General features: G+C 40.7%; 1 protein-coding gene across 2 annotated transcripts in view; it reads right to left on the reverse strand.

The window, feature by feature from the left end:
- Positions 1–23973, reverse strand: part of RPS6KA2 (ribosomal protein S6 kinase A2) — a 276800-nt gene that overhangs the window by 144809 nt on the left and 108018 nt on the right. The window contains exon 1 of one of the 2 annotated variants that reach the window (XM_054279647.1): positions 13082–13267. The exons of the other annotated variant lie outside the window; for it this stretch is intronic. Within the exon in view, the coding sequence (XP_054135622.1) occupies positions 13082–13180 (99 nt within the window). The 5' untranslated portion in view covers positions 13181–13267. Of the gene's footprint in view, positions 1–13081; positions 13268–23973 lie in introns of those variants that run through there. 2 annotated transcript variants of the gene reach the window in all.

Genomic DNA, 23973 nt, shown 5'->3' on the forward strand with positions numbered 1-23973 from the left:
AGACATCAAACTAAGTAATTTGATAGTGGTTAGTTATATACAACAGAATTTAAAAGCGATTGTTATAATGTACTATTTCAATTACAGCATCAGTAAACACCAACATTCTTTCCAGACTCCCGTACTTCAAATATTCCTGCCTGAGGACTCATCATTGCACTTGCAAATCCTCTCCTGCCAGTCTAAATATCCACTTTTATCGAAAGAAATTAATTATTCATGTCATCAAAGCAACAATGAACTAGCAAGGATATTTCAAGCAAACACTGATATTCTACTATAATTCTGTAACAAGGTTTCTGAAACCTTGTAAGTTATTATACTATGATAATTTCATCTGATTAATTCGTTGCCAGTCTATACTTTCTACTAACTTCTATAGCATTTTTAAATAATTCTACTGATAAATTGGTCTTTTTTTTAATGTTCTGTGCGTTTTTTACTCCATAAATTATAGTCAAATGCCTCTTTTTCCTGCTTGGTACATTTAAGTGACTTCACATTTTAAGTGACTTCAAGCAAATATTTTTATATATATTTCCACACAGAGATGATCACTGTATTCCAAGAGGAAAAAAAACAGTATTATAGCACACTGCCTGCCCCTTACAGCAAAAGCATCTCAGTAACCTTGATAAAATAGCACTGCTAGTGACTTCTTCTGCCTCACCAATTACATTAGAAGCAGGAATAGCTAAAACAAAAGAGCTTGCTTACTTCATTCTAAGGGAAAAACATCAGTAAAAGATGGACTATTACAATAAATGACATCATTGCTGGGACTATAGTACTTCAAAGCCCAAATATTTACACAGGTAAACAGACTAACCCACTTGTTTCTGCAACAAATCCAAACACCCTTCTCATGAAAAAAATCCTACTTTGCTTCCTGGCATCAAAGTCTAGTAATGTTCTGAAAAGAGGGGAGTGAGAAATCCCCATTTCTTATCAAGCTGTCCCCTTCTCTCCCACCATATCCCTCTGTTTGGTTTCTTCAGTGGCAAAGAAATTTGCTCCCACTCCCTGTTCCTTCATTTTGGGGTAGCAGTGTTGTCCTTTCTCTAGGTCCTTATTTTCAACAATCTTACAGGAACATTATGTCTTCAAGCACACTATTTTTTCTCCCTTTCTCTATTAAATTTGACAGTGCTTTCAAAGCAAAGGGTCAGAAAGGGGTGTGGGGGCATGTATAAAGCCTCATATTTTTAGGAACCTGGGCTAAAAATGAATCCAAATCAACAATTCAGTTTTTCAGTCAATTTCCTGTGTTCACACAGATGACTACATGACGGACACACAGAACACTGACACATCACCATTTCAGAAAAGTAAAGGAAAAGCAGAGTAATACTCTGACATTTTGGTTTGCATCCCAGCAGGAATAACAGAATACCTCGTTCATTCACTACTAGCTGGGAACGTCAGCAGTTCAAGATTCACTTTGCTGGTTTTATTCAGGAAATATGCCTTGAAGAGTTTTTAGTTTAGGAGGAAAGAACAAGACACTCTCTAAGACCCAAGACAAGAGTTTGCATTACACTGAGAGAAAGAGAGATTCCTGATTTCACAGTCTCAATATATTTTAGAGGCCACATGGATAAAATATTGTGATTTCAGATCCAGATGTGTTGCTATGGGCATTTTAACCCTGCAACACTATGAAATTTAGCCTTCTAGGTTCACAGGCTTGGCCAGGGGACAACCCTCTTTTACACATTCAGTTGTGAGGACACTAATTTCGTGCTAGCCCAAAAGTTGGTAATAATGCAAGATGTGCTTAAACATTAAACTACATTGGGTTTTTTGCTTAGTTTTTGTTTTTTCCCCTTTTTATAGTCCTTGTTGGTAACTTGAAGCCATCAGCCAGAAGACAGAGAAGCCAAGGAAGTTTACCTAGAGTAGGTTGTTAAAGCATTCTGCTATATCTCAGATTTTGGAAGTGATGAAGGAATGCTGTTTGATCAACAATGCCAGCCTACCATGGTGTTAAGTGTCCCAACAAAAGCAATACAAGTTTTCTTCTGATTCAGATCTTCTGAACAGTTCCAGGGAGGGAAAAAGAGCAACTTGATTTGCTTTTCCTTTTAATCATGCAGGTTTGCATTGGTTTAGGCTTTATGGCACTGTAAATTTAACAGAAGTAGCCCTTAACTGCAAGGGTGAGGTGCTTTTAATAAAAGATCTTTTTATCATAAATGAATAAATTAATGCAGGCTAGTTTTAACTTCATCACAGAAATCCCAAGATGAACAACTACACAAGTTTACTCCTTTCTGGAAGTTGAAATGGATGATGACTGAGCAGAAATCATGAGACTTTGCATGATTTCAGAGTCATGAGACTTTGCATGGTATCTAGAATGAGAAGGGACCAAATCATCATCTCATTTTCACTGTGAGTTTTTTCATCAAAAAGAAAACACAGAGGGTAAAAAACATAGAGGCAAAACAGGCACAAAAGCTGTCATGTAACACAAAATGTTAACATTGATGTCTTTGTTTCACTATTTTCTAAGATATTGAGGATGCCATAGTAACCATGCTTCAAAGTCAGAGTAGAGGTGCTGTGAAAATTGTACTATGTAAAGCTAAAATCCCAGACAGACAGATGCTCATGCTCAACTGGGAGCAGAGCTGAGTCAGAGGCATGAAACCCTCAGCTACACACACAGGAGCTGTGAGTCAAGGGGACTCCCTAAGAGTTTCTTCTGCTGCTCTCCCTGAAGGAGAAATTATCACAAGACATTTAAACTACAGAAAGTCGGAATGCAGAGATATTTGAAGAGAAATAGGCAAGGACTGAAGTATATGAGAGGGCGACATTTCTGAGATGCGCAGTAAGTGCTGCATCTGGGATTTGCTCCAGAGCCATTGCTGACCACTGCCCAGCCTCAGAGGTATCATCTCTGAATCAGCACTTCCTCACACAAAGTTTTGTTTTTACTGATGACTGCCCAGTTGTTACCTCAGTAAAGTGAGGGTGGAAAGTACCAAAACAGAGACAGCAGGAGAAAAGCAAAAGCACGTGATTGCATTGTTTGAGTCAAAGGCATAAAACAAAAAAGCTGAATCAGATGAATGATAGGGTGAGGGAGAAGGAAAAAGCAGAACTGTTACCTTACAAGGGAAACATCTGAGAAGGCAAAGTGAGTTTCAGTAGACACCAGGAGGCAAGAGCCTGGTCTCAAGGGTACAGTTTCCGTGAGCGTGGAGCTCAGCGCTTCCGCAGCCCAGCTGCGCGATTCTACACCAGAGCACAGCACATTCAAATCCTCAACCTTTATTTACAAGAGGGAAGAAAAGCCCGCAGACAAGAGTAAAGAATCATATCCCAGGAGGGCAAAACAACTTAATTTCTTCTCTTCAGTAACTGAAAAATGGGGAGTTGATGTGCCTCCCTGAAGAGATGATACAGAATCCTAGATAACAACAGCTCTGATGACCAGGAAGATAAATGAGAGCTTGCAGACCATAGAGGTACTCCATGGAGAGAGCTCTATTCTTATTTCTCTCTCAGTCCCACGAATTTCACACCAGCAGAAGGATTTTAAAAGCCAGGGTAAAGGGGCAAACGTTCTCTTGGCTGTGGTGCATACAGCCCGTTAAATGTTTTGTAAGTCCCCACTTCCTTGGGGATAGGTTATATTTAGCATGGTTGTGCCTGTGGTTAACAAGGAGGAGGAAGAGATGGACACAAAAAAGGAGGCACAACGCAAACCCTAAACTGATCAATAGAAGAAAAAGCGGTCAAGAGCAGAAGCGAGGGACTGATCTGTTTTGCATAAATAAGACTCTTCATAAAAGTTATGTTTATGAAATGACCTAAATCGTCTGTATTGGAAAAGATTACAGTTTTAATTCCCTCATTTTACACACGTTATGACACTAAGTCAAAACCTTAAAACTTTCCTTAGAACTCCAGGGAAACAACTCCTCCCATAACATCACAAATGTCTGCCTATTATAGCATTTCTTTCAATACAAACATTACTCAAATTAATTTTACGGCTTCTTTTACAACCTGTTAGAGAGAGAAAAAATGCTTTTAAACCAAGCAAGAGAAAAATTGCAATTGGCACCATTCACATAATTATCTTTGTTATGGGTAACTTACACCCTGTCACAAGAGAATACCCATCTCCAAAAGTAAATTGGTATGTAAGCTTTATCCTGATGTGGGGAGAGATTTTCAAAAAGGCAGTTGGGATAACACATGTATCTTTTGGCAGATAATCACAAGAGGTAGTCTGTACTTTGGAAGTGACAATCCTCAGAATCATTAATGGTATTCCTTCTCATGTCCCATATGGGTTTTCTTGTCTGGGAAAAATGAAAAATTTGTTTTCTAGAATAAAAAAATCCCTGTTGCAGAGAAGACTTTCAGAAATTCATTTCATACCATCAAGCAAAAGATGCTATTAGGCTTTTTTTTCAGCACACAGTCTTTCAGAGAAAAGCAAGTACAGATGGAGTGTGTGAGAAGGGGCGCTGTAGCACAAATGGCATTAACAGCTGTAGGAAGAGAAAAGAAGACATCTGGATGCTGCCATAATTGTACTGGTGGAACAGGAGAAAGCAGGTGGATAAATTGTCTCCACTTTGTAGACTAAGTTCTGTGGCTCACCAGCCTTATCAGCATTGTTGCTTGGTATATTACGTTGTGACATTAATTTTTCTGCAAAATTATGAAAAGAAAAAGTAGATGCACTTGAAGTATGTTTTTAGTACAGATTCTTCAATTCCACAAATGCATAAAGACTTGAAATCATGGGAGAAAAAACAAATCTCAGCAACTGATTTTGGGAAACTGGTTCGTCTCCAGCTCTGCTAACATGGGTGAATTTTTGTCTTGGATCAGTTTGTAGCTAACATGGTACGCACAGCCGTCTTTTTTCAGACCAGAGAAAATGTCCCCAAAGTGCTTATCCTTCTGACATAATGGCTTGATTTAGCCCCAAAGCTAAGGATAATGCACATTAAAACTTTCTAAAGGAGAAGGCAAAGCCTCCCCTCAGTCCCTCTCAGCTTAGTTTGACCCAACTCCTGCTTTATTAGCTTTATGTATTTTTTGCCTTACAATTGCTAAAACTTCACCATGAACAAAAGAGGATTAAATAACAAAAATAGAACAGTATTATCATCATAAACCTGGACAACTTCACAGTGCTGGAGAGATTGAGAGGGATTAATTTATCCCTTCAGTGGGGGATTTCTTGCCTTTACAACACACAGCACTTTCCTGTGTGGACTCATATCACACACTTTTCACTCATTTCTTGAGTAAGCCCAGCCATGTGGTCCTCCTTTGGAAGTAGAATTTGAAGAGAAGTTGACAGAATGCAGAAGTAAGAGCTAAGATTAACTAGCACACTTTCTTTCCCTCCTTTTATGCTTATTTCACTGGTTGCCACATACAAAGAAGGTAACTCTCAAGGGTACAAGAATCTGGAAAACAAGAACAGATACATCATCTTCTCCATTCTTTCAAATTTAAGCACTGCAATGTGTTTGAAAAAGCCATACAATGCCAACAAATGAAAATCATTTGCATTTTGAAAACATCTTGGTTTAGCTATCCTAATAGCGTTGATTTAACTGAATATTAAGGAGTTTGTTTTGGAACAAAAATAAGTGATCTTACTTGCCAGAAAAGAGCTTAAAGTTTTTACGACATAATGAAATGTTATAAAAAAACTTCTGAAGTATGTTTTATTTAACATCTGCACACACTAAACACTAAAAAAATTAAAATCTAGTGATATGAATTGGTTTTGAATTGCATCACAGAAATAATCTAACATAAAGGCTTGCTGTCAGATTACCCTTTAGTAATAATTGCAATGCAAAGCATGCAGGGATAAAGTAGGAACTGTGCAAACTAGCAGCAGATCCAGCAGGGTTTCAGATACTTAGAGGTGGCTTTCCAATTAACACAATTACAATGTTTAATTGCTGTCCCAAAGATGTTCTAGGCACAGAGATTGCATAATACACTAAAGATTGCCATGGAGGTCTGCTGATGCAGAAGTTTAAGACTAAGATATCTTTGAGAGTCACAGAACCTGTCCACTAGTTGCTGGCAATGTGAAAGTAGAGAAAACAAAGTTGAAGTGATGTAGGTTTTCTTTGTTACTCACTAGAAAAAAAGAACAGAAATTTCTACCAGAAGAAAAGAAAAGAAAGGTGAATGTTATAGATAAACTCACACATTCGGCTCACCCCCCAGTTTACTCACAACAATTCTGTAAAGTAAAACTATTTACTGCTTTCTGCCAGTCATACCCAGGATCAGATTTGGCCCTGCAGGAAAGAGGTGTGACACTCTTGAATTACATCTGGACTTTATATGAGTTCATGTGCTAAGGTTTAATGAGTCAACTGTCATTTTACCAATTAATATCATTACCTACCACCTGAAGGCACACTGGCAAACTGTATCTTCCCTTCTTCCCTATGCACTGCTACACAATGTCTAATAATACACTGCAATCTGAGGAAAAGGTTCTCTTCAATAGAAACTTTGTGGTTTTGTCTCCTGTGCTCTAAAAGGTTTGCATTTCCAGTACCCTTGAACTCCTGGCTCCCAGCTAGAAGAGAGCTGCAAGCTCTCCCACATCTCACAGTAAAAGCAGCTCTGCCGAAATACTGGTACATTTCAAATACAGTGCACTTCAAAGTAGTGAGAGAGATTGAACAGCAAAGGACAACTGCTCCCTTCCAAGCCTTCCAAAGCCATGCTGTGGCCACTCCATCACCATCCACGCACTCACTGAGGAAATGTGCACCCCAAACTGTTTGCCTGGAAGCACTTCCCTGCATGTGAATCCTAGCTGTCATGCAAGGAGCTTGAATGGACGGATCCCTTGCTTCCTTACACATCCTCAGTCAGAAAGCTATTTTCAAGGCAGTTTTAGTAATCCCATTGCTCTTTTTCATTTTCTGAAACTTTGTTCTCCAGGAAGCAAAACAGAAAGCTCCGTGTAAGAGCTGATAGTAACACACACGCACAGAGTGTGTCCTGTCTGCAGAACCAGCTGCTGTTTCTCTGTACTTGGAGACTTCATTAACAGCAAACACTTTTATGGAATCCTCGCTGAACTGGGACAGTAGGTCTTGTTAAGTGAACAAAAGGAAATGACTAGAAAATATTTAGATGAAAAATATTTGTACTTGAGTAACTGGTAAATCAAGGAGGGCTTTTGTTCGGATTTCTATCTTACTTTAGAAATACTTCCAGTTACCTGTGTTGACACAAATGCAGAAAGCACAGACAAAGGGAGTCTGCTTCTGAGACTAGCAGAAAAATGCATGAAGCAAATGCTACTAATAACAAAAACAGACGTAGGAGAGCTAAACCCTCTGAGAATGGACTTTTTGTGCCACAGGGTCAGACAAGTCATCATGCTATGAGCTAAAACTTCAAATAAAATTACACTTGCATAAAGCCACATTACTGCAAATAAGTGCTCAGCTGCCCACAGGTTCCAACCAGTCCCTGAGGTTCAGCTCCTCATCTCCTGTACACCCACACACAGATGCTCCAGGCACAGGGAACCAGGGCAGTACCTGGCTCAGTGTGGAAGGGCACTGCCCTCGCCCTTTCACTCATTCCATCACTGGTCTGTAGGCATGTGTGGGTCCCATCTGTGGATCAGACATCACCAGGACTCATCCCACAACCAAATGAAGACATTAAGACCTCTTCTGTTAGATGATGATCCCATGCCCCTCTCTCTGCCCAAACATTGGTGTGCCCTGGCTGTGTGACCAGAGCCCGTGTTTAGTTGTGTGATCCATGTCAGAATTCATCTGACGCCAGAGCCCATGGATCAGCTCTGCCAGCGCTGGCTTGGATGCCAAATACCATCAGATCAAGGAATCATGCAGACACTGAGATGGTGGAAATGGAGCATGAAATGACAATTTGGATGGGTCTTTGGCAGGGTAGGGGGCTTTGAGATATAATTGATTTTTACAAGGGACAACTAGCATCCAAAAAAGGAAGAGATACTCCCTCACAATGTCACTGTAACTGGCCCAGCATCTTGTTCCTGGAAATCCCTAACTTTCAGAAAGGAGAAAATACATTTTTTCCCACCCTTCCAAAAAGACTGAGAAAAGGGACCTGAACAGTTTCCAAATGCATAAAAATCATGCTGCAAAGAAAAGGAAATTCCTTTTCACAGTTACAGTGGGGAGAACAGGAAGACACAGGTTGCACTGCCTTAAGGAAACTTGTCAGATATTAGGAAAACCCTTAGATGCTAAGGATAATGATGCAAAATATACCACGTACAGAGGTTATGAACATTCACCACTGGAGGCTTTCAATAAGAAGTTAGAAAAATGTCTTTGGTGGAAGAGTTTAGATATAGCTGATGTTGCCTAAGGAGGAAGAGGAGTCCAGACCAAAGGTTTTTAGATGCTTTCCAGTCCCAGTTTTCTGTGATTTTCCTGTATACAAGTTATCCTTACATCTACCTGCCTAATTTTCCCTTTCTGTACCTCAGCAGTTAATTTGAGGCTTGTTGGAAGGAGCACATATTAAGCCTGAGGCACATGAGACTTTATTTGGGGTAAAGTCAGAAGCAGTTGGGGAATTGGAAGCAATTCCTTTATTAGGAAAATGTACACATATGGGTATTGCCCCCAAACCCAGGGTAAATAGGTAGAATAGTAACAAAGGACTTGAATATTTATCATAATTTTCCTTTTTTCAAATGGGAAATGCAAAGCACAAAGGTATGAACCATCTGTAATGACACAGCAGGTTGTCAAAATGAGCCTGAGAAATGGATTTCCTGGCTCCTCAAGTGACCTATCTGAGGGACTACACGCTCCTCCTGCTCTTGCTGTCTCTCCCCTCCATGCCTCCCTTCCCCCAGCAAGCTGTGCAAGACTTCCAGAACTGCAGCATTTCCTCGTAGAAGTCTTGCCTGCAGCTGGGGAAGTCAGACACTACAACAGTGTCTGCGCCTTCTGCTGTAACAAGAACACACATCAAAAAAGATGATCATTACCAGCAGGGAAAAAAGTGAAAACTAAAGCTGCCTCAGGACTTACACCTTGCAGAGATGTTCTTGGGCTGATAATCCCCATCTCCTTTCTTTAACTTGCCTTTATTCTGGCTAACATTTGACAGAAAGACTCTATTCCTCTACCAAGTGAGTAACTATAAAAGGAATAAAAAAGAATAAAGGACATACTGCTGGTAAGGAACAGAATTTCTCTTTACACAAGTGCAGAGAATTCACAAGTGTTCGCAAGCAAAGCGCTGTTGCTCCAGCCCAGCGTGGAAAAGGAGCAGTCTAGCTCAGCATTTTGTAGGCTTTTTCCTAAGGCTGCTGTAACTTTGGCTTGTAGGAAATCAGAATCAGACCCTAAGATTAGAACCACAAATCTCTCCTAAAAAAGTATTTACAAAGCCAGCGCCAGTCTTTCTGCACTACTACTTACCATTTCCATTTCCTCACTTCCATTTCCTACGTGCCAGTGCTGGAACCAAAGGAGGAGACCCAAGCTTGAATCATCCACAGGAGATCCTGCCTCTCAAACTGGCCATGCCAAGGCACACCAGGCTCCAAATTAATTCTGAATTAATTTCCAAGAACTCTGCTAGGCTCTAAGCCCCATACATAGATTAAACATAATTTGGATTCATCATTACCAGTAAGACTAAAAACGAATTAGAAGAATTAAAGTGGAAGAATAATGAATTAAAAATACGTCAGGAACACAAAATTCACAAGCATCTCCAAAAAGAATAAAAGGCAATGTCTTAATTGATTGTTTTCTCAAAAGAAAAAAAAAGATGCTCCTGCGTAATTGGAATAAATATTACCAAATTCTTTATAAGCTTAGGTATTTCCTAGTTTATTCCAATGGCATATTTAAATTTTGATTTATAAATTAGGAGATATTGCTCACTGCCCAAAGACACATTCCACTGGGTCTCAAAGTCTTTAGCAGATCCCCATTGTGTGTACTTTATCCTGATGGTTTCACATTCATGTTCATCAACACTCAGCAAGAACCATAAACAAAGCCCTTTCTCAGATGCACACATGCAGTTCCCATTGACTTTGCTGGATTTTCAGCTGACTTCAATCAGAACTCTGTGCATGTAGAAGGGCAAAACTTAGCTCTGCACATTCAATAAAATTACATCACTAGATACTTTTTAAATGAAGGGCAATGCAGGCCATACTGAAAAATAATATAAACTGAAACCCGTAAAATGTAGCCAAATAAATTCAAATTTCAGCCAGATTTTTCCAGAATAGTAAAAAGGCCATGAATTTTAGGCAAGATGAAATGAAACCCTAATACCATCTCATTTACCAGAGTGCACTCTGCCTCTTTAGCAGGACAAAGTGTGAAACCCAGCTGTTTATACAAGGTGATCATCTTGTTGTTTCAGGTTTAGCAATGACATTGGCATCTGAAACAATCAAGTAAAGGTCAGGTTACAAGCTGTGATTTGCTAAGTCCTTTTCTGCAGCTGTATCCTGGCCCTGTAAGCTACCACTCTCATTACAAGTGAATTTGAGGTGTAGAATACCACAGTAGAAAAAGTAATTAATCATTATATTAATAACTAATACAGTATTATTTTTGAATCTACTCTAATAGTGGTATTTTAAGCATATTGAATGCTTGAGCCTAGGAGTATCTATCTCAAACCCTTCAATCCTCCTTCCCAACTTGCCAAAAGAACAACATAACAAAAATCCCACACAACCTAGTAAAATCAATTCCCTTCCAAGTTTTAAATGACATTGTGCAACACAATTTCTGCCAGGTACATTAGCTAATGCACACTAAGCAAAACAATGCCCCATGTGTTTTTTCTAAATTTCTTTATTTTAATTTTACTCATTCTATGATGCAACACCCTGTATCTTTTTACTGCATCTTTAAAAATATCTACCTACTAGGATGAAGAAAATTCTCACTTCTTAAAAACCATCTAACAGGCTTCCTCACACTTTCTGTTTGTCTGATAAGCACTTGTTAGCCTGTAATTACAAATTTATACACAGAAGTATTCAGGGATGAGAACCACAGAGGGGACTTGATGTTCATGTTTGGCCGTCACACCCTGTCCAAAGAAGTAACATTTCTGATGATTTTTACACTTAAATAGCAGAACAGATTTTATGAATAATTTTTTCTTCATAGCTGGAACAGCCCCTATTCTCCACTCCATTATAATACTGAGTCACTTTGCATCAAGTTGGTCATTACTGATGAGCCAGGGAAGAAAGGAGGGAAGTGGATGAAGTGCTCTGAAGCTACATGTGCGACCGGGTATCAGGTTGCTTCTTGAAGCAAATTATTCAAAATCAGAAAAAAATCATTACAGTACAACTCACATAAGGGGAAACAATTTCATAATTATTGAGAAAGTCCAGTAAATCCAGCACTGGTGGTCAAAGGGATTGCAAAGACTTTTTTTTTTCTAAGTGCTGAGTCGTACTGGTCATTCACACTGGATTATCCAGTAAGTTAAACATTTAGTATGGCGGAATCTGTGTCTCCCCATGAGGTTTGCTGGGGCTCTGCTCTTCCCAAACCAGCTCCCCTCCTAACATCCCATCCTGCCACTGGTGGCCTGTGAAGACACTCATTTGTGTAAGAACTCCTTCAAGTAACTCCAGGTCTACTTGTCTCTGCTGGAGCAGGAGCTTAGAGAATTTACAATGTGTTGCAAGGAACATTTATTCCAGCTTAAGCTCTGTGATTCTGACTACACAATCAGGAAAGGAAAAGTATCCCCATCTCTCCCCTCAGTCCTACTGGGATGAGACTGAGGGGAGAGATGGGGATACTTTTCCTGTTGATACTTCCTGTTCCAAAGAGGGAGTTATTAGTTTACTTTAAATGCATAGTGTGTCTGTTTGATGATGAGAATAAAAATTTACATGATCATTTTTCAAGGAAGTTGATTTTAAATAGTTAGGAAAGAAAATAACAACCAACAAAACACACAGGTGAAAAACTTGGCTTTTCACCATGCCCTGTTTAAGCAATGACACATGAAGAACTTTATGCTCAAACAATTACCTGGTGCTTTAAATAGGACACTAAGGGAATAACGTTTCAAAATGTATTCACACAGCATAAGAAAAATCGTCCTCCTGGGAGTACCAGTGCAAATCAGAGTAACTCCTCAGAGGTCAATTGAAGTACACCGGCACAAAATAAACGTGAGACAGAAGGGAATCCGGCCCCATCTACCTCTATATTAATGCAGAGGTTGCAGATCATCTGCAATGGTAAAGTGAACAACATAAATATAACTGACATCTATTCAATTGATCTCGCATCCTGCCGACTATTCACAGCTCCAAATAGAGGGCTGAAGAACAATGGTTTGAGGAAGGCAGGCAGAAATCCGGGTTCTAACCCATTCACACATTCCAATTTGCTAATACCTCCTAGTTTAACTACCTTCATCTCCCCACACTGCTAAATCTTGAAGGGTTTGACATTGTCCCCCCAGCTCCCAAAGAACAACTTCTCCTAAAACAGAGTAAATGAAAAGATACGAGGAGAGATGTATGGGAGAGAAGATAAATGCAAAAAAAATGTGCAAACATGAGAACCTATAGAGAAATAATCAAGAGAATCCCTGTCTCACATACCACATATATATGAAAGCCACTAGCAACTGATTAATTATGTGGAAACCTAGCACTAAAAACGAATGGTACGTGTGCAGGGGAAGACTAAAATATGAGGCTATTTCAAACCGTGGTGTCTTTTGTGCTAATTTAAGTGGATCTGTAATTATTTCCTACAACTTCATGATGTCCTGAACCAGCTTCCTCCTCCCCTGCAAGGCTGATAAAAGGACTCTTGGCAACACACTAAATATATTATGCAATGTATTGAATACTACCGAGAAAGAGCCCTGAATTACACTGAAACAAAGAACATTAGGTGCGAGTATCACCACCTCCAGGGAAAGAGCACCTTTAACTACTTACCACATCAGTAAATGCAGGCGTTCTCCTGTACCTCCGCTACCTGCACCTAACAGCATCTGCTACATTTAACAAAGTTAAGGCGAATTTTACCTCAAATCTACTCAGGCTGGAGCTCTTTGACCGAGACTTCTTGCGGAGATAGACGGAGAAGAAGCGGCGCACCGTGAACTTCTTCATGTTCATGTCCATCGCCCTGTCCCAGCCGCGGCGCGGAGCGCGAAGGAGCAGCGGCGCCGGCGGGGGAAGCTAGCGCATCCCGATTGCCCCCTGTTTATATCCACAGGCAGCAGAGCCTCCGGAGTGCCTGCTTCTGCTCATGGAGCCGGACACGGCGCGGTCCCTGCCGGAGCCGGGGCAGCCCGGAGCCGGCCCCTCGGAGCACGCAGCTCCCGCTCCGCTCTGTTTACATTGGGGAGCGCCGAGCCCAAGTCCGGCCGCGCCGCTCCCGCCCGCCGCCGGTGCCGCTGCGCCCAATGGGGCCGGGCGGCGGCTGCACGCAGAATCGGCGGCGGCGGATGACAGCTCCTGCGTCCCGGGCGGAGCAGGTTCCAGACGAATACTGCATGTGTCTATTGCTTTGCGCTCCCTCTCCTCTCTCAGTCAGGCTCTTTCAATTTCCTGCTTTCTGAATCACATGGGGAATGGGCACATGCTGCACTTCTGTTTTTAGCTCAGAATTCAGACGCTGCTATAATTACTGAGGGCTGTGGTGGTCAGATCCGAGAAGAAATCGGCTCCCCTGTGAGAGCCGCTCCTGGAAGAAAGCTGAAAGATGTCGTGCCCCCAGTGCCAGAATAGAAAGGTTTGAATCTCCTTTTATTCCGGGGAGTATGCAAAACGGCACTGTCCCCCCTCCGGCCCCGAAATTGAAAAGCTCACCATATCCTGCTCACAATCACCCGCCCGCTTTGCATTGAAATACCCAACACTGGCACAGCTCTGAAAATAGCAAGCACAATCTCAATGGTAAGTATTACTATTCTTATTGTACTACAGCAGGGAGCTACAGCCCTTCTAGGAGGCTGAGTATGTACATCTATTTAGGGGCTGTAATTTTGAGCTGCACGGCAAGCATGCAGACTTACAGCTGCACCCCCACCTCCCCGCAACAAAATCACATTTTTCAGCTGTTCTTCAAAAAATAATGAATCTCAGTGTGTTCCAGAGACCAAAGAGCTTTCTCTGCCTATTGCACACACTTCAGGCTCTTTTCCTGTGGCAGCCTTTCCTCTCTGGCTACCAAGGAGCACCTAGACATGCATTTCTCCCATAACCTCAGACATCACTACAGCCTGAGAAGACATGGAGGGTAAATGACAACACCTCTTAAGTCCATCTGCTCTAAAAGAAGAGGTGTATTTTGCTTTACTTGCATATCTGGGCTGTGAACTTTCTTGGCTAGCAATGCTAATCAATATCTGCTTTTTTGAGGTTCCCTGTCCTATTCTTCTGCCTCAAACTCACAATGGTCTATATGCACCCAAAGAAGTACTAACAACAAAAAAGAAAAATAATATTTTGGTATTTATAGTTTAATTAAAAAGGAGGCTAGATGGGAAAGGCTGCCATTAGTGCTGGGCTCTGTAACCTCATAGAGCCTGACTCTGCTGTGCCTGGACCCCGGTGCTACCCCAGCCTAAGGTGACTGTTTCACAGTGACAGTCTGGACAGTCTGCTTCTTCCTTATCCCTTTTCAGCACACCCTCTGAATGCTTCTCCGAGTCTCTTGGTTTGCAACAAAAGTACCTTTCGGGTTGCTTTCAGTGTGCTGCCGCAGTGCTGCCCCATGTCAAGCCCAGGAGCCTTTCGCCATTACAGTTCCCTTGTTTCCCCAACTAAAGACCCTGGAGCAGAGGCAAGTGTCCAAGAAGAAAACCTCAGGTATATATAGGTAACCCTACACAGGAGAAACAATGAACAGGCTAAAAGGCAATTGAGTTGGTCAATGCCAAATTACTTGCTGATTCAGCCTCTCTAGTCAAGTTTTGTGTCTCTTCACAGCCTTGCTGCAGTAAAATCTACAGTGTCACAAAGGCCTAAGGCACTCAGCTGATTACTTGACCTGCCCCTCACCTGTCCTGACACACCACACAGCTGCTGCTGCTGCTGCTTCTGTGCTGCCTTTTCCCTGGCAAAGAGGTGTCCTGGCACGAGCTGGACCAGGCTTTGTGCTGGCTTTTGGCAGCCTCACACATTCCCACCTGTGTAAGCCACTTGAGCCTTAAAGAGCAAACAAACCAGCCCAGGGTGAGGTCCCTGAACGCTTCCTGTCCCAGATACATCCCTGGTCACTGACATCTTTATTAATGCAGAGGAGGTGATAACTTCCCAGCCTTGAATACACAGGCTGTGTGTAGCAACATGAAGTATATGAGTGCCTGTTACTACTGCACTGGTGGATTTATCACAACCTTCCCTTTTCATTACATCAGTGGTGATTTCACACACAGGGACTTGCATTCACCATTAAATGTGCCTGCACTGTAATAAACTTCCAGTAAAATTACACAGGCCATGACTTAATGCCTAGCTATCAGGTACACTTATTACATTCAGAACTTTGTTCTTTACCACAAAAATAAATTTTTTTTGATCCATCACAATGTATTGGCAAGTTATTGTCCACATCAGAGCAGAAACTAGCCTTGTATGCTAAAGGTTAGACTATAACACTGAGCACCATGCCCAGGGATAGGAAGTAACTCTTACATCCCTGACATGACACAGGAATGGAAATAGGCATGCTGTTCTTATTCTGCTTTCAGACAGGTCATTAGGGATTAAATGCAGAAGGACAACCAACCACCTTCACTCTACTGGGCAGCAGAGCAGCAGAGATATTGCAGAATATATTCCAACTTTTGCAAAAAAGCAAAAGCAATGGAGATGCACAATTTACATAAAAAATACAAATGCAGAAATTAAACAAAATCCACGTGCATGCAAAATTAAAGCATAGGGATAGATATGTGAAAAGCAAATTCTACTACCCTTGCATGTAGCATGCTTCAAGACATTGAACTTAACTTTTTCTCAGAAAAACAAATAAGAGACATCAAAAGCATTATCTGAAACTTTCATGCAAGTCAGACAATAACCACTTTTCTCAGTGGTTCTAATTAAAAGGTGCAAGGCAAAAAATAAGTTTGATTAAATTGGAGCATTCCACATAACATTTATAAACACACTACTGTCAGATCAATCTACAACATGAAATATTAACTGGACTTAGAAATTCATGTTTTTAAATTATTTATCTTCTTTGAACAATTTGAACTGCTGAGGAACTTAATGGAGGAAAAAAATCTCCAAATGTCTCTGCTTAAGACAACAATAAACAAGAAAAATGGTGGAGGTGACATATGGCACACTGGCATCAACCAGTAATACTCATCTGTATTCTGAAATATGCTTTTTAAAACTAGACTCATATATGCTGTAACACTAAATAAATAAATACAATATCATGGCTGCCCCTCTCCCAGCAAGGTAAATAGCAAAATAAAGTTTACTTCAGCTGGAAAAAGGCTTAAAAAAAACCCCAAACCAAAAAGCTCATAGCCAGGATTCAAGACAAACTCTCCAACAGGAATCACCAAAATTAGATATTACTTAGCTTAAGGTTTGATTTTTAAAAGATAAATGGAGAATTTCCAGTTAATATGTAATAAAGGCCTTTCCTCATACAGATAGACCATACCAGGAGCAGGAACAGACTGAAGGACCCAGGCTTAGAAAATTAACAGAGGGCAGCAGAACAGCCTGAACAGCACCCCAGTGAGAAGGATGCCAGTAGCCAATGCCAGATGAGTCATCAATTTCTAAATGATAGAACATGCAAGTCCAAGATATCTACCACAAACTGGAAGATATAATTAACCAAGAGAAATTTTGTATTACTGTATTACACAGAACATCAGGCCCCATGTTGAAATCAGGCCTTCTATTTTTTTATGTGAATCAACAATTTATGAGCAAACCCAGAATGACACTGCTACTTGAGTAAATTTAGCCATCACTGTAGAAGTAAAAACTATGAATTGATAGTATCTTCCTTGCAAATGCAATCAGTATTACCAATCCTTCCTCAGTAAGTCCATCAGAAAGACAGAAAAAAATCCAGAGAGAAATAAGGAAGCATCAGAAGCAGAGACACCACAGACAGAACAAATAAGATTATCAGAACACAACATGCAGAGAAAAGGAAAATGAGACTCCCTCAACGGAGGCCCAAGAGACACTGCTACAGAAAAGGTGAATTACGCAGCGCCATTTATGCTCTCATCAAAGAAACTCAGGAACAAGGCAGATGTTTCCAAGGGACACCAATCAGCTGAGTAAGGAACAGCACTTTCCCCCCGGTGGTCAGATTGTGCATGACTCTTTCAGTGACTGCTGTTTGCTCATCTTGAATGCTGGACAAATTGCCATATGGCTTTTGTTTCCTCCGTGAATACGTAAGGTGGCTATTTTTCTTACTGATGTTTCTTTCAATAATATGGATGGGCTTTGCCCAAAGAAGTGCTTGGGCTTTGCTCTCATTGCATCAAAGTGGGTCTCAGCCTTTCCAGCTGCTGTACACAGCTAAGTACCTTGTCCTGTTTAGCACACACTTACGTCATTGGAGTTTTCTCTCTCAAAAAGGCACACTGCCCTGCCACCACTGCAGAATACAGCCAGTGACTTAACATCTCCTACCAAACCAGCACTGACAAGTGATCAACCATGTTGGCTGGATGGGGATACAAGGGAAAGAAAGTGCTTTTTCCCCTTTCTCTCACCTCCTGGCTGTGTATCACAAGCTTCAGTAATTTTGATCCTTTTCTGTATATGCATTATTCCAGTGGAGGTGCAAGCCCCTTCAGGCATCTTGCAAATTAAAATCACTGCTAAGAAGGATGGAGAAAGTGAAGTCACCTTGTCTAACTGGGTCTGACAAACTGGCAGGACACAGGCTCCCTGGACACAGTTTTCTCTAATCCCAATAGAAACATAACAGCCCTACACTGCCTGTTTAACCTTGCACTTGTAACCTCAAGGCAAAAGCAGAGTATCTCCTATACCCACATCTGTGTAATTCCCTTGTTGCTAAAAGCATCATCCAACACTGGCAATTGTATGAAGAGTAACTAGTATAAATAGAAGTGCATCAACCACAGGAGAGTGACTCTAAAAAGACCTGTTCTGCTTGATATGGTGATATTCCATTTAGTGGATTCTCTTCAACACATTTAAACATTCCTAAAAATGGACATCAAAATAAGTTCTTGATAGATTGGAAATCAGTATTTTGCAGAGATGTAAGTAGCCTAGATGGAGACAAAAGTTCTGAAGAATTTTCAACAGATTACATCAACAGTAAGATTAAAAAAAAAAAAATTACACAGTTGCACTAAGATGGTGAGCCATCCCTGTGCCATGCTGGAGCAGAACCATCATATATCTTGAGTTGGAAGGGACCCACAAAGTTTATTGAGTCCAACCCCTGGCCTCGTATATGACAGCCCCAAGAATTCCACCATGTGCCTGAGAGCATTGTCTGAACACTTTTTGTACTCTGTCAGGCTGGTGCTGTGACCCTTTCCCAGAGGAGCTGTTCTAGTGCCCAGCCACCCTCTGGGCGACAAACCTTTTCCTAATGTGCAAGCTAAATCTCCCCTGACAGAGCTTCCTGCCATTGAGGTCTCCTTGGTTCAGTTGCCCAAAGATCTTCCTCAATCCTTCCTAAGCACCCCCCAGTCACATGGTTATAGTGATACTTTCAGAGTACCAAATGAGCTACACTATAAGAACATGTGGCTTGTTCTTATTTGTGCAGGGAGACCCACGAGTGCTGCAGAAATAACAGTTCCAGAAATAAGAAAACAATATTTGATTGAGTTTTCACCAGAGGACAGGCATTTTAACTGTCACAAAAGCATCTTGTGTTAGTTAGTGCTGGAGCATCAGATTGGCAGGTGTCACAGCTGCTGTACTGACTGCCCCCATATGTGCTTTGCTGCTCTCAGACTCAGGGGAACGTGCAGCAGCTTCACTGGCCACACACCCGTCACTCAGCTGTGGGCTGCTTTTAGGATGGAGATTACAACATCTTGCAATCTGCATGGAAGAGTATCAGCCTCAATTCTCTTTTTTTTTTTTGCTTTTTAGCAGTGTCACTGAGCATTTTACTTTCTTGGCTGATAATATATACTGGTGTTTCTGGATTTTGGTGGCTTAGATAGAAATGTAAGACAAAGAACCCAAAAATCTAATTTCCTTTATATTACGTAAGCTTCTACTCCAACATGAAGGAGATTGCTGAAGATACAATTCTGCTTTCTTTTCTTTGGACAATCAGACAGTCACACTTTTCTCCTATAAAGGACTGGAAGTTTTCTGGAAGGAAGGATGATAACTGAAGTATGAACGGTCTTATCACATGAATATTTATGAATATCACTTTGAGCCAATGTTATACAATAGAAAATTGGATGGAAGAACTTCATTATGCACAGCATATGTTTGCTGTTTATTCAGACTAGCTGTGAACAATATTAAAAAGACAGGCATTTGTTAAAAATCTGCTAATAGGCAATTTTGCCTTAACAGGCTCTGAAAGATGTCCTACACCTAACAGGACAAATAGTGCAAGGAACATTTACTGCAGCACCCATCTCTACTTCTAATAATCATTGACAGAGCAAGCTGACACTAAAGTGAGCAGAAAAACCAGACCACTGTTTGCCATTGAAATTCTGAGAAACAGAAAAGTGTATAATGGGGCTTGCAAATTTTATTCAGCAAAGTACCAATTTTTAGGTAAAATTTTTCCCTTTAATTATTTAATAAAACCACACACATGAGGTACAAAAGTTAACAAGGTATATAAAAGCATCATATTTACTTGAACTGAATGACCTGAATTAATGTCTTTCTTCTATATCTGAAACTATTTGTATGACCTTGAAGAACCTTAAACTCTCTAGCTATGCCTAGCTCCAGGGCTTGTACAAAATCCAGCCACAGCCTGGATCCTTTATCCTTTACACAGGTTGCACAATTTTCCTCTTATTCTTCCCAACTGGCATCTCCTGTCCCCAGTGAAGAAAATACCTCCTGTTATTTTCAGCTAGGAAGGAGACAGATTGCACTCTGACAAGTGGGTAACACAGGATCATAAAGGTTTGCACCTGAACTGCAACTCAGAGAACAAAACTGTGCTTCAAATCTCCTCCCATAAAATGGGGCTGGAATATTCAGCCACTGTATGACAGCTCTTTCAGAGGAAAGACAATGATTGATATTATGGGTTTCACAGCTGAAATTTTAGTTGAAGGCTGTCACACATTTGCTAGATTTATTTACAGAAAGAGATTAACTGTGAGCAATGTCAAAGAATAAATCAATGGGACATGCAAATTTACCTGGGTAGGATTATACCTAGCAGGACAAATGACACATGGAATATTTTCAAAATATATTACAAACCTAACGCACCTATAGCATGCTAGACACAACAAAAACGAGATTTGTAAATTTAAAAATCATTAATCACCCTTGAAATCCTCAGCATTAATTTCCTTCTTGTGGGTCTTCTATGGCTTTTGAGACAAATTTTGAAGAATCGCTTTAAATTAATGTAGTGACAGTACTTAACTCCAGATTACAGGCACATCTGTCCCTGCCAGTTTTTGAAATAGAAGCTGAAGAAATTGTCTGGGAAAAAAAAAAGGTCTAAATCCTGTGTCTAATACAGCAACACAGGAAATGTGAAACTGAAAAAAATACAGTATCATTTTACCCCTCAAAAAGTTAGTTAGGTTCCATTGCTGTTCACCAAAACACACAATGATTTCTTAATTCACTGAGAACAATATAGCCCAAGGTCCTATATTACTGCTGACAAGTAAAGGAAAGAAAGACACCATAAAATGTCTCAGTTTAGGACTGATTGTTGTCATAAGACTGCACTACTATTTGGATTTATTTAGTATGTTAGATGACCTTTTCCTTATTTAATTTCAGATACACAAAGTATCACCTTCTCTTAAGTGTAGTGTCACTTCTCTCACCAAAGTCACCAGGGAGTGCATGAGGTTCTTCCTGCATAACTGAGCCTGCCCACACTGGAAGTGAGTCTGCCTTGCTGATGCATCATCAAATATCTGCAAGAAATTGCAACATCTTGTATATGTCTTCCTACTCATCTAACAAGTGTGCAAAATTTGTTATAAAGAGCACATATGGAATATTCAACATCCAAATTCTTGATTAACCTAATGCAAAAAAAATGACAACCCATCATATTAAGTCAATTTAATCCTTTGACATCTTGCTGTGAATTTCATATATCTTTTCAAATCCTGAAAGAACTTCGAGATATACAGAGAAATAAGCAACACTATGCACAACGCAAACAAAGCAAGAATCTAACTCTCCGTATGCACAACACAAAAATGGCAGTTTTACCTGTTTTTCATCAACTAGAGATTAAAGTGTGCAATTAATTATATCATAAAGTAAGCCATGCCACTTGATAAAGGTTCAAATACTTATTCATATGCTTCAATATACAGGAGAAACATACAGTTGTGGCCAAGATGATATAAAACACTTCCCAAGTGATATTGTCTGCCTAAATACAGTGACCTTCTTCAAACAAAATGAAACATCTTTAGACATACAACAAAAATATTGAATTCGTTATTTCACTAGCAATGCTGATGTTTGACTCCAATATTTTTTCTTTAACCAGTCAAAAATCCTCTAAGAACCATTTTCCTTTGAACCATAAACTTCTGTTAGTGTCACAAAGCAGTCATACCAAGTACATAAAGTTTGCAGTGCGTACTGTGTGATTCACATGATATACATCCACTGGAGTGGGACACCTTTTCCTTAATACCCTACTGGGATCTGATTTCATATTTCTGATACTTCCTTTAACACCTGAAACACTTGAAAGCTTACTGTGATGTAGGGCAGAACAGCTACCAATTTGGAGACTGAGATTGTTCTTTTGCTTCAACTCCCAAAAGAGAAAATAGATGCATGTGTCAGATAGGAGGAACAAATAACGTAACTACTACACAAACTTGTAATAAGGTTCCCCCTCCCATCATCACAGAAAAAAGAGAATTTGTACAGCTTCCTAAAAGCTTTTCAAGGGCATCTTGGTCTAGTTGGGCTGCTTAGGAACTGCAAGCAAGGACATCAAGGAGCATTTCAAAAAGGCACAGCAGAACCTTGCTATTGTATGCCTTGGGGACTGAAAAATGTTTTATTTTTTTTCCACTGTTATTTTATTATGTTCTTAATATTTACATATTTAGTCGCTTCCTTGATTCCAGAGTCCTCTCCTCATCTCTTCTTACTCCCCATATCTTCTCTTCAAATGCATGACTCACTCCTCTTAACTCGAGAAATTTTAAATAAAAATAACAATTAAAAAAAATTAAAAAGCAAAACTTGATCTTGAAAAGAGGATTACTTCCTGATACTTGATTTTTAGGCTCTATTTTGTGCCTAAATCTTCTGAAGTCCAGAGACATGGACTTCAGAAGGTCCAAAAACATGCAAGAAGAAATATGAGACAGAACAAATCAGAAAGGGTTATTCAAGGGGCTGTACCTGTTATGTAGTAACACTTACAATGGTAATAGATGGAAAGAAATCCTTTTAGCAGCATGACTGAATTTTAAAGCATTACTGTGTGTCTTTGAGCACACAAAGCTTTAAAATCCATTGGCTTCTGGAGTCATAGTGTTGCAGGGGAAACATCAGAGTTGAAACATCCAGCTGTGTCACCAGTGATATCTCCCATGGCTCAGTATTGGGGCTAATCCTGTGTTATATCTTTATTGATGATCGGGATGGGGGAACTGAGTACACCCCCATGAAGTTTGCACAAAATGGCACCAAGTCAGGGGGGAGTGTTGACCTGTTGCACTGCTAAAGGCTTTGGGACAAGTGGTTGGAAAGCTGCCTAGTGGAAAAGGATCTGAGGGTGCTGGTGGGCAGCCAGGTGGACATGAGCCAGCTGTGCCCAGGTGGGCAGGAAGGACAAGGGCATCCAGGCTTGTATCAAGAATAGAGTGATGAGCAGGATGAGGGCAGTGCTTTGGCACTCGGCCCTGGCGAGGCTGCACCTCAAACCTTGTGGTCAGGTTTTGGGCAAGAAGGACATTGAGGTGCTGCAGTGAGTCCAAAGGGCAGCAGAGCTGGAAAAGGGTTAGGAGCACAAGTTAGGAGGATTGGCTGAGGGAGCTGGAGATGTTCAGCCTGGAGAAAAGGAGCTTCAGGGGAGACTTCACTGCTGTCCACAAGTACCTGAAGAAAGGATTTGTATGGTGTCTTCTCCCAGGCAACTAGCAATAGGACAGTAGGAAATGGCCTCAAGCTCTGCCAGGGGAGATTCAGATTGGCTGTTAGGAAAAATTTCCTCACAAAAACTGTTGTCAAGCATGGGAACAAGCTGCCAAGAGAGGTGGTTGAGTCACCATCCCTCAAAGTATTTAGAAGATGCATAAGTGTGGCACTTAGGACATGGTTTCGTCGTGGGCTTGGCAGTAGCAGGTTAATGATTAGGCTCAATGATCTTACAGGTCTTTTCCAACCTAAATGATTCTATGATTTCACCGAAAAAGGAAATACAACAGCCCTGGCCCAGCTAACCTGTTGCAAGATGGGTGCAGCTGTAAGAGATACTGGGAAACAGGAATTGAAACAGGTTCTTCATAGGAACCTAGGAGTGTTCTTCATCGGGAAACCTAGGAGTGGAGCTAAAGCCACCTGCTTCTCAAGAGATAAACATGGGTTTGGAGGCTGTGTAGAGGTTTGTTGTATTTTAGAAAAAATATCTTGGCTCATTAAAGGAATATCATTAGTCCTGGCATAGGCCCTCGCTTGTGGCCTCACTCTGCCCTCTCCAGGCTATCATTTCCTACTTCCTCTCTATTGGCACAAGTATTCCCACAGCCACAGAAGGAACCAGACTGGAG

Source organism: Melozone crissalis, unplaced genomic scaffold (genome assembly GCF_028551555.1).
Source record: "Melozone crissalis strain CALT ecotype California unplaced genomic scaffold, PUWL_Pcris_2 ptg000027l_1, whole genome shotgun sequence".
Taxonomy (NCBI): domain Eukaryota; kingdom Metazoa; phylum Chordata; class Aves; order Passeriformes; family Passerellidae; genus Melozone; species Melozone crissalis.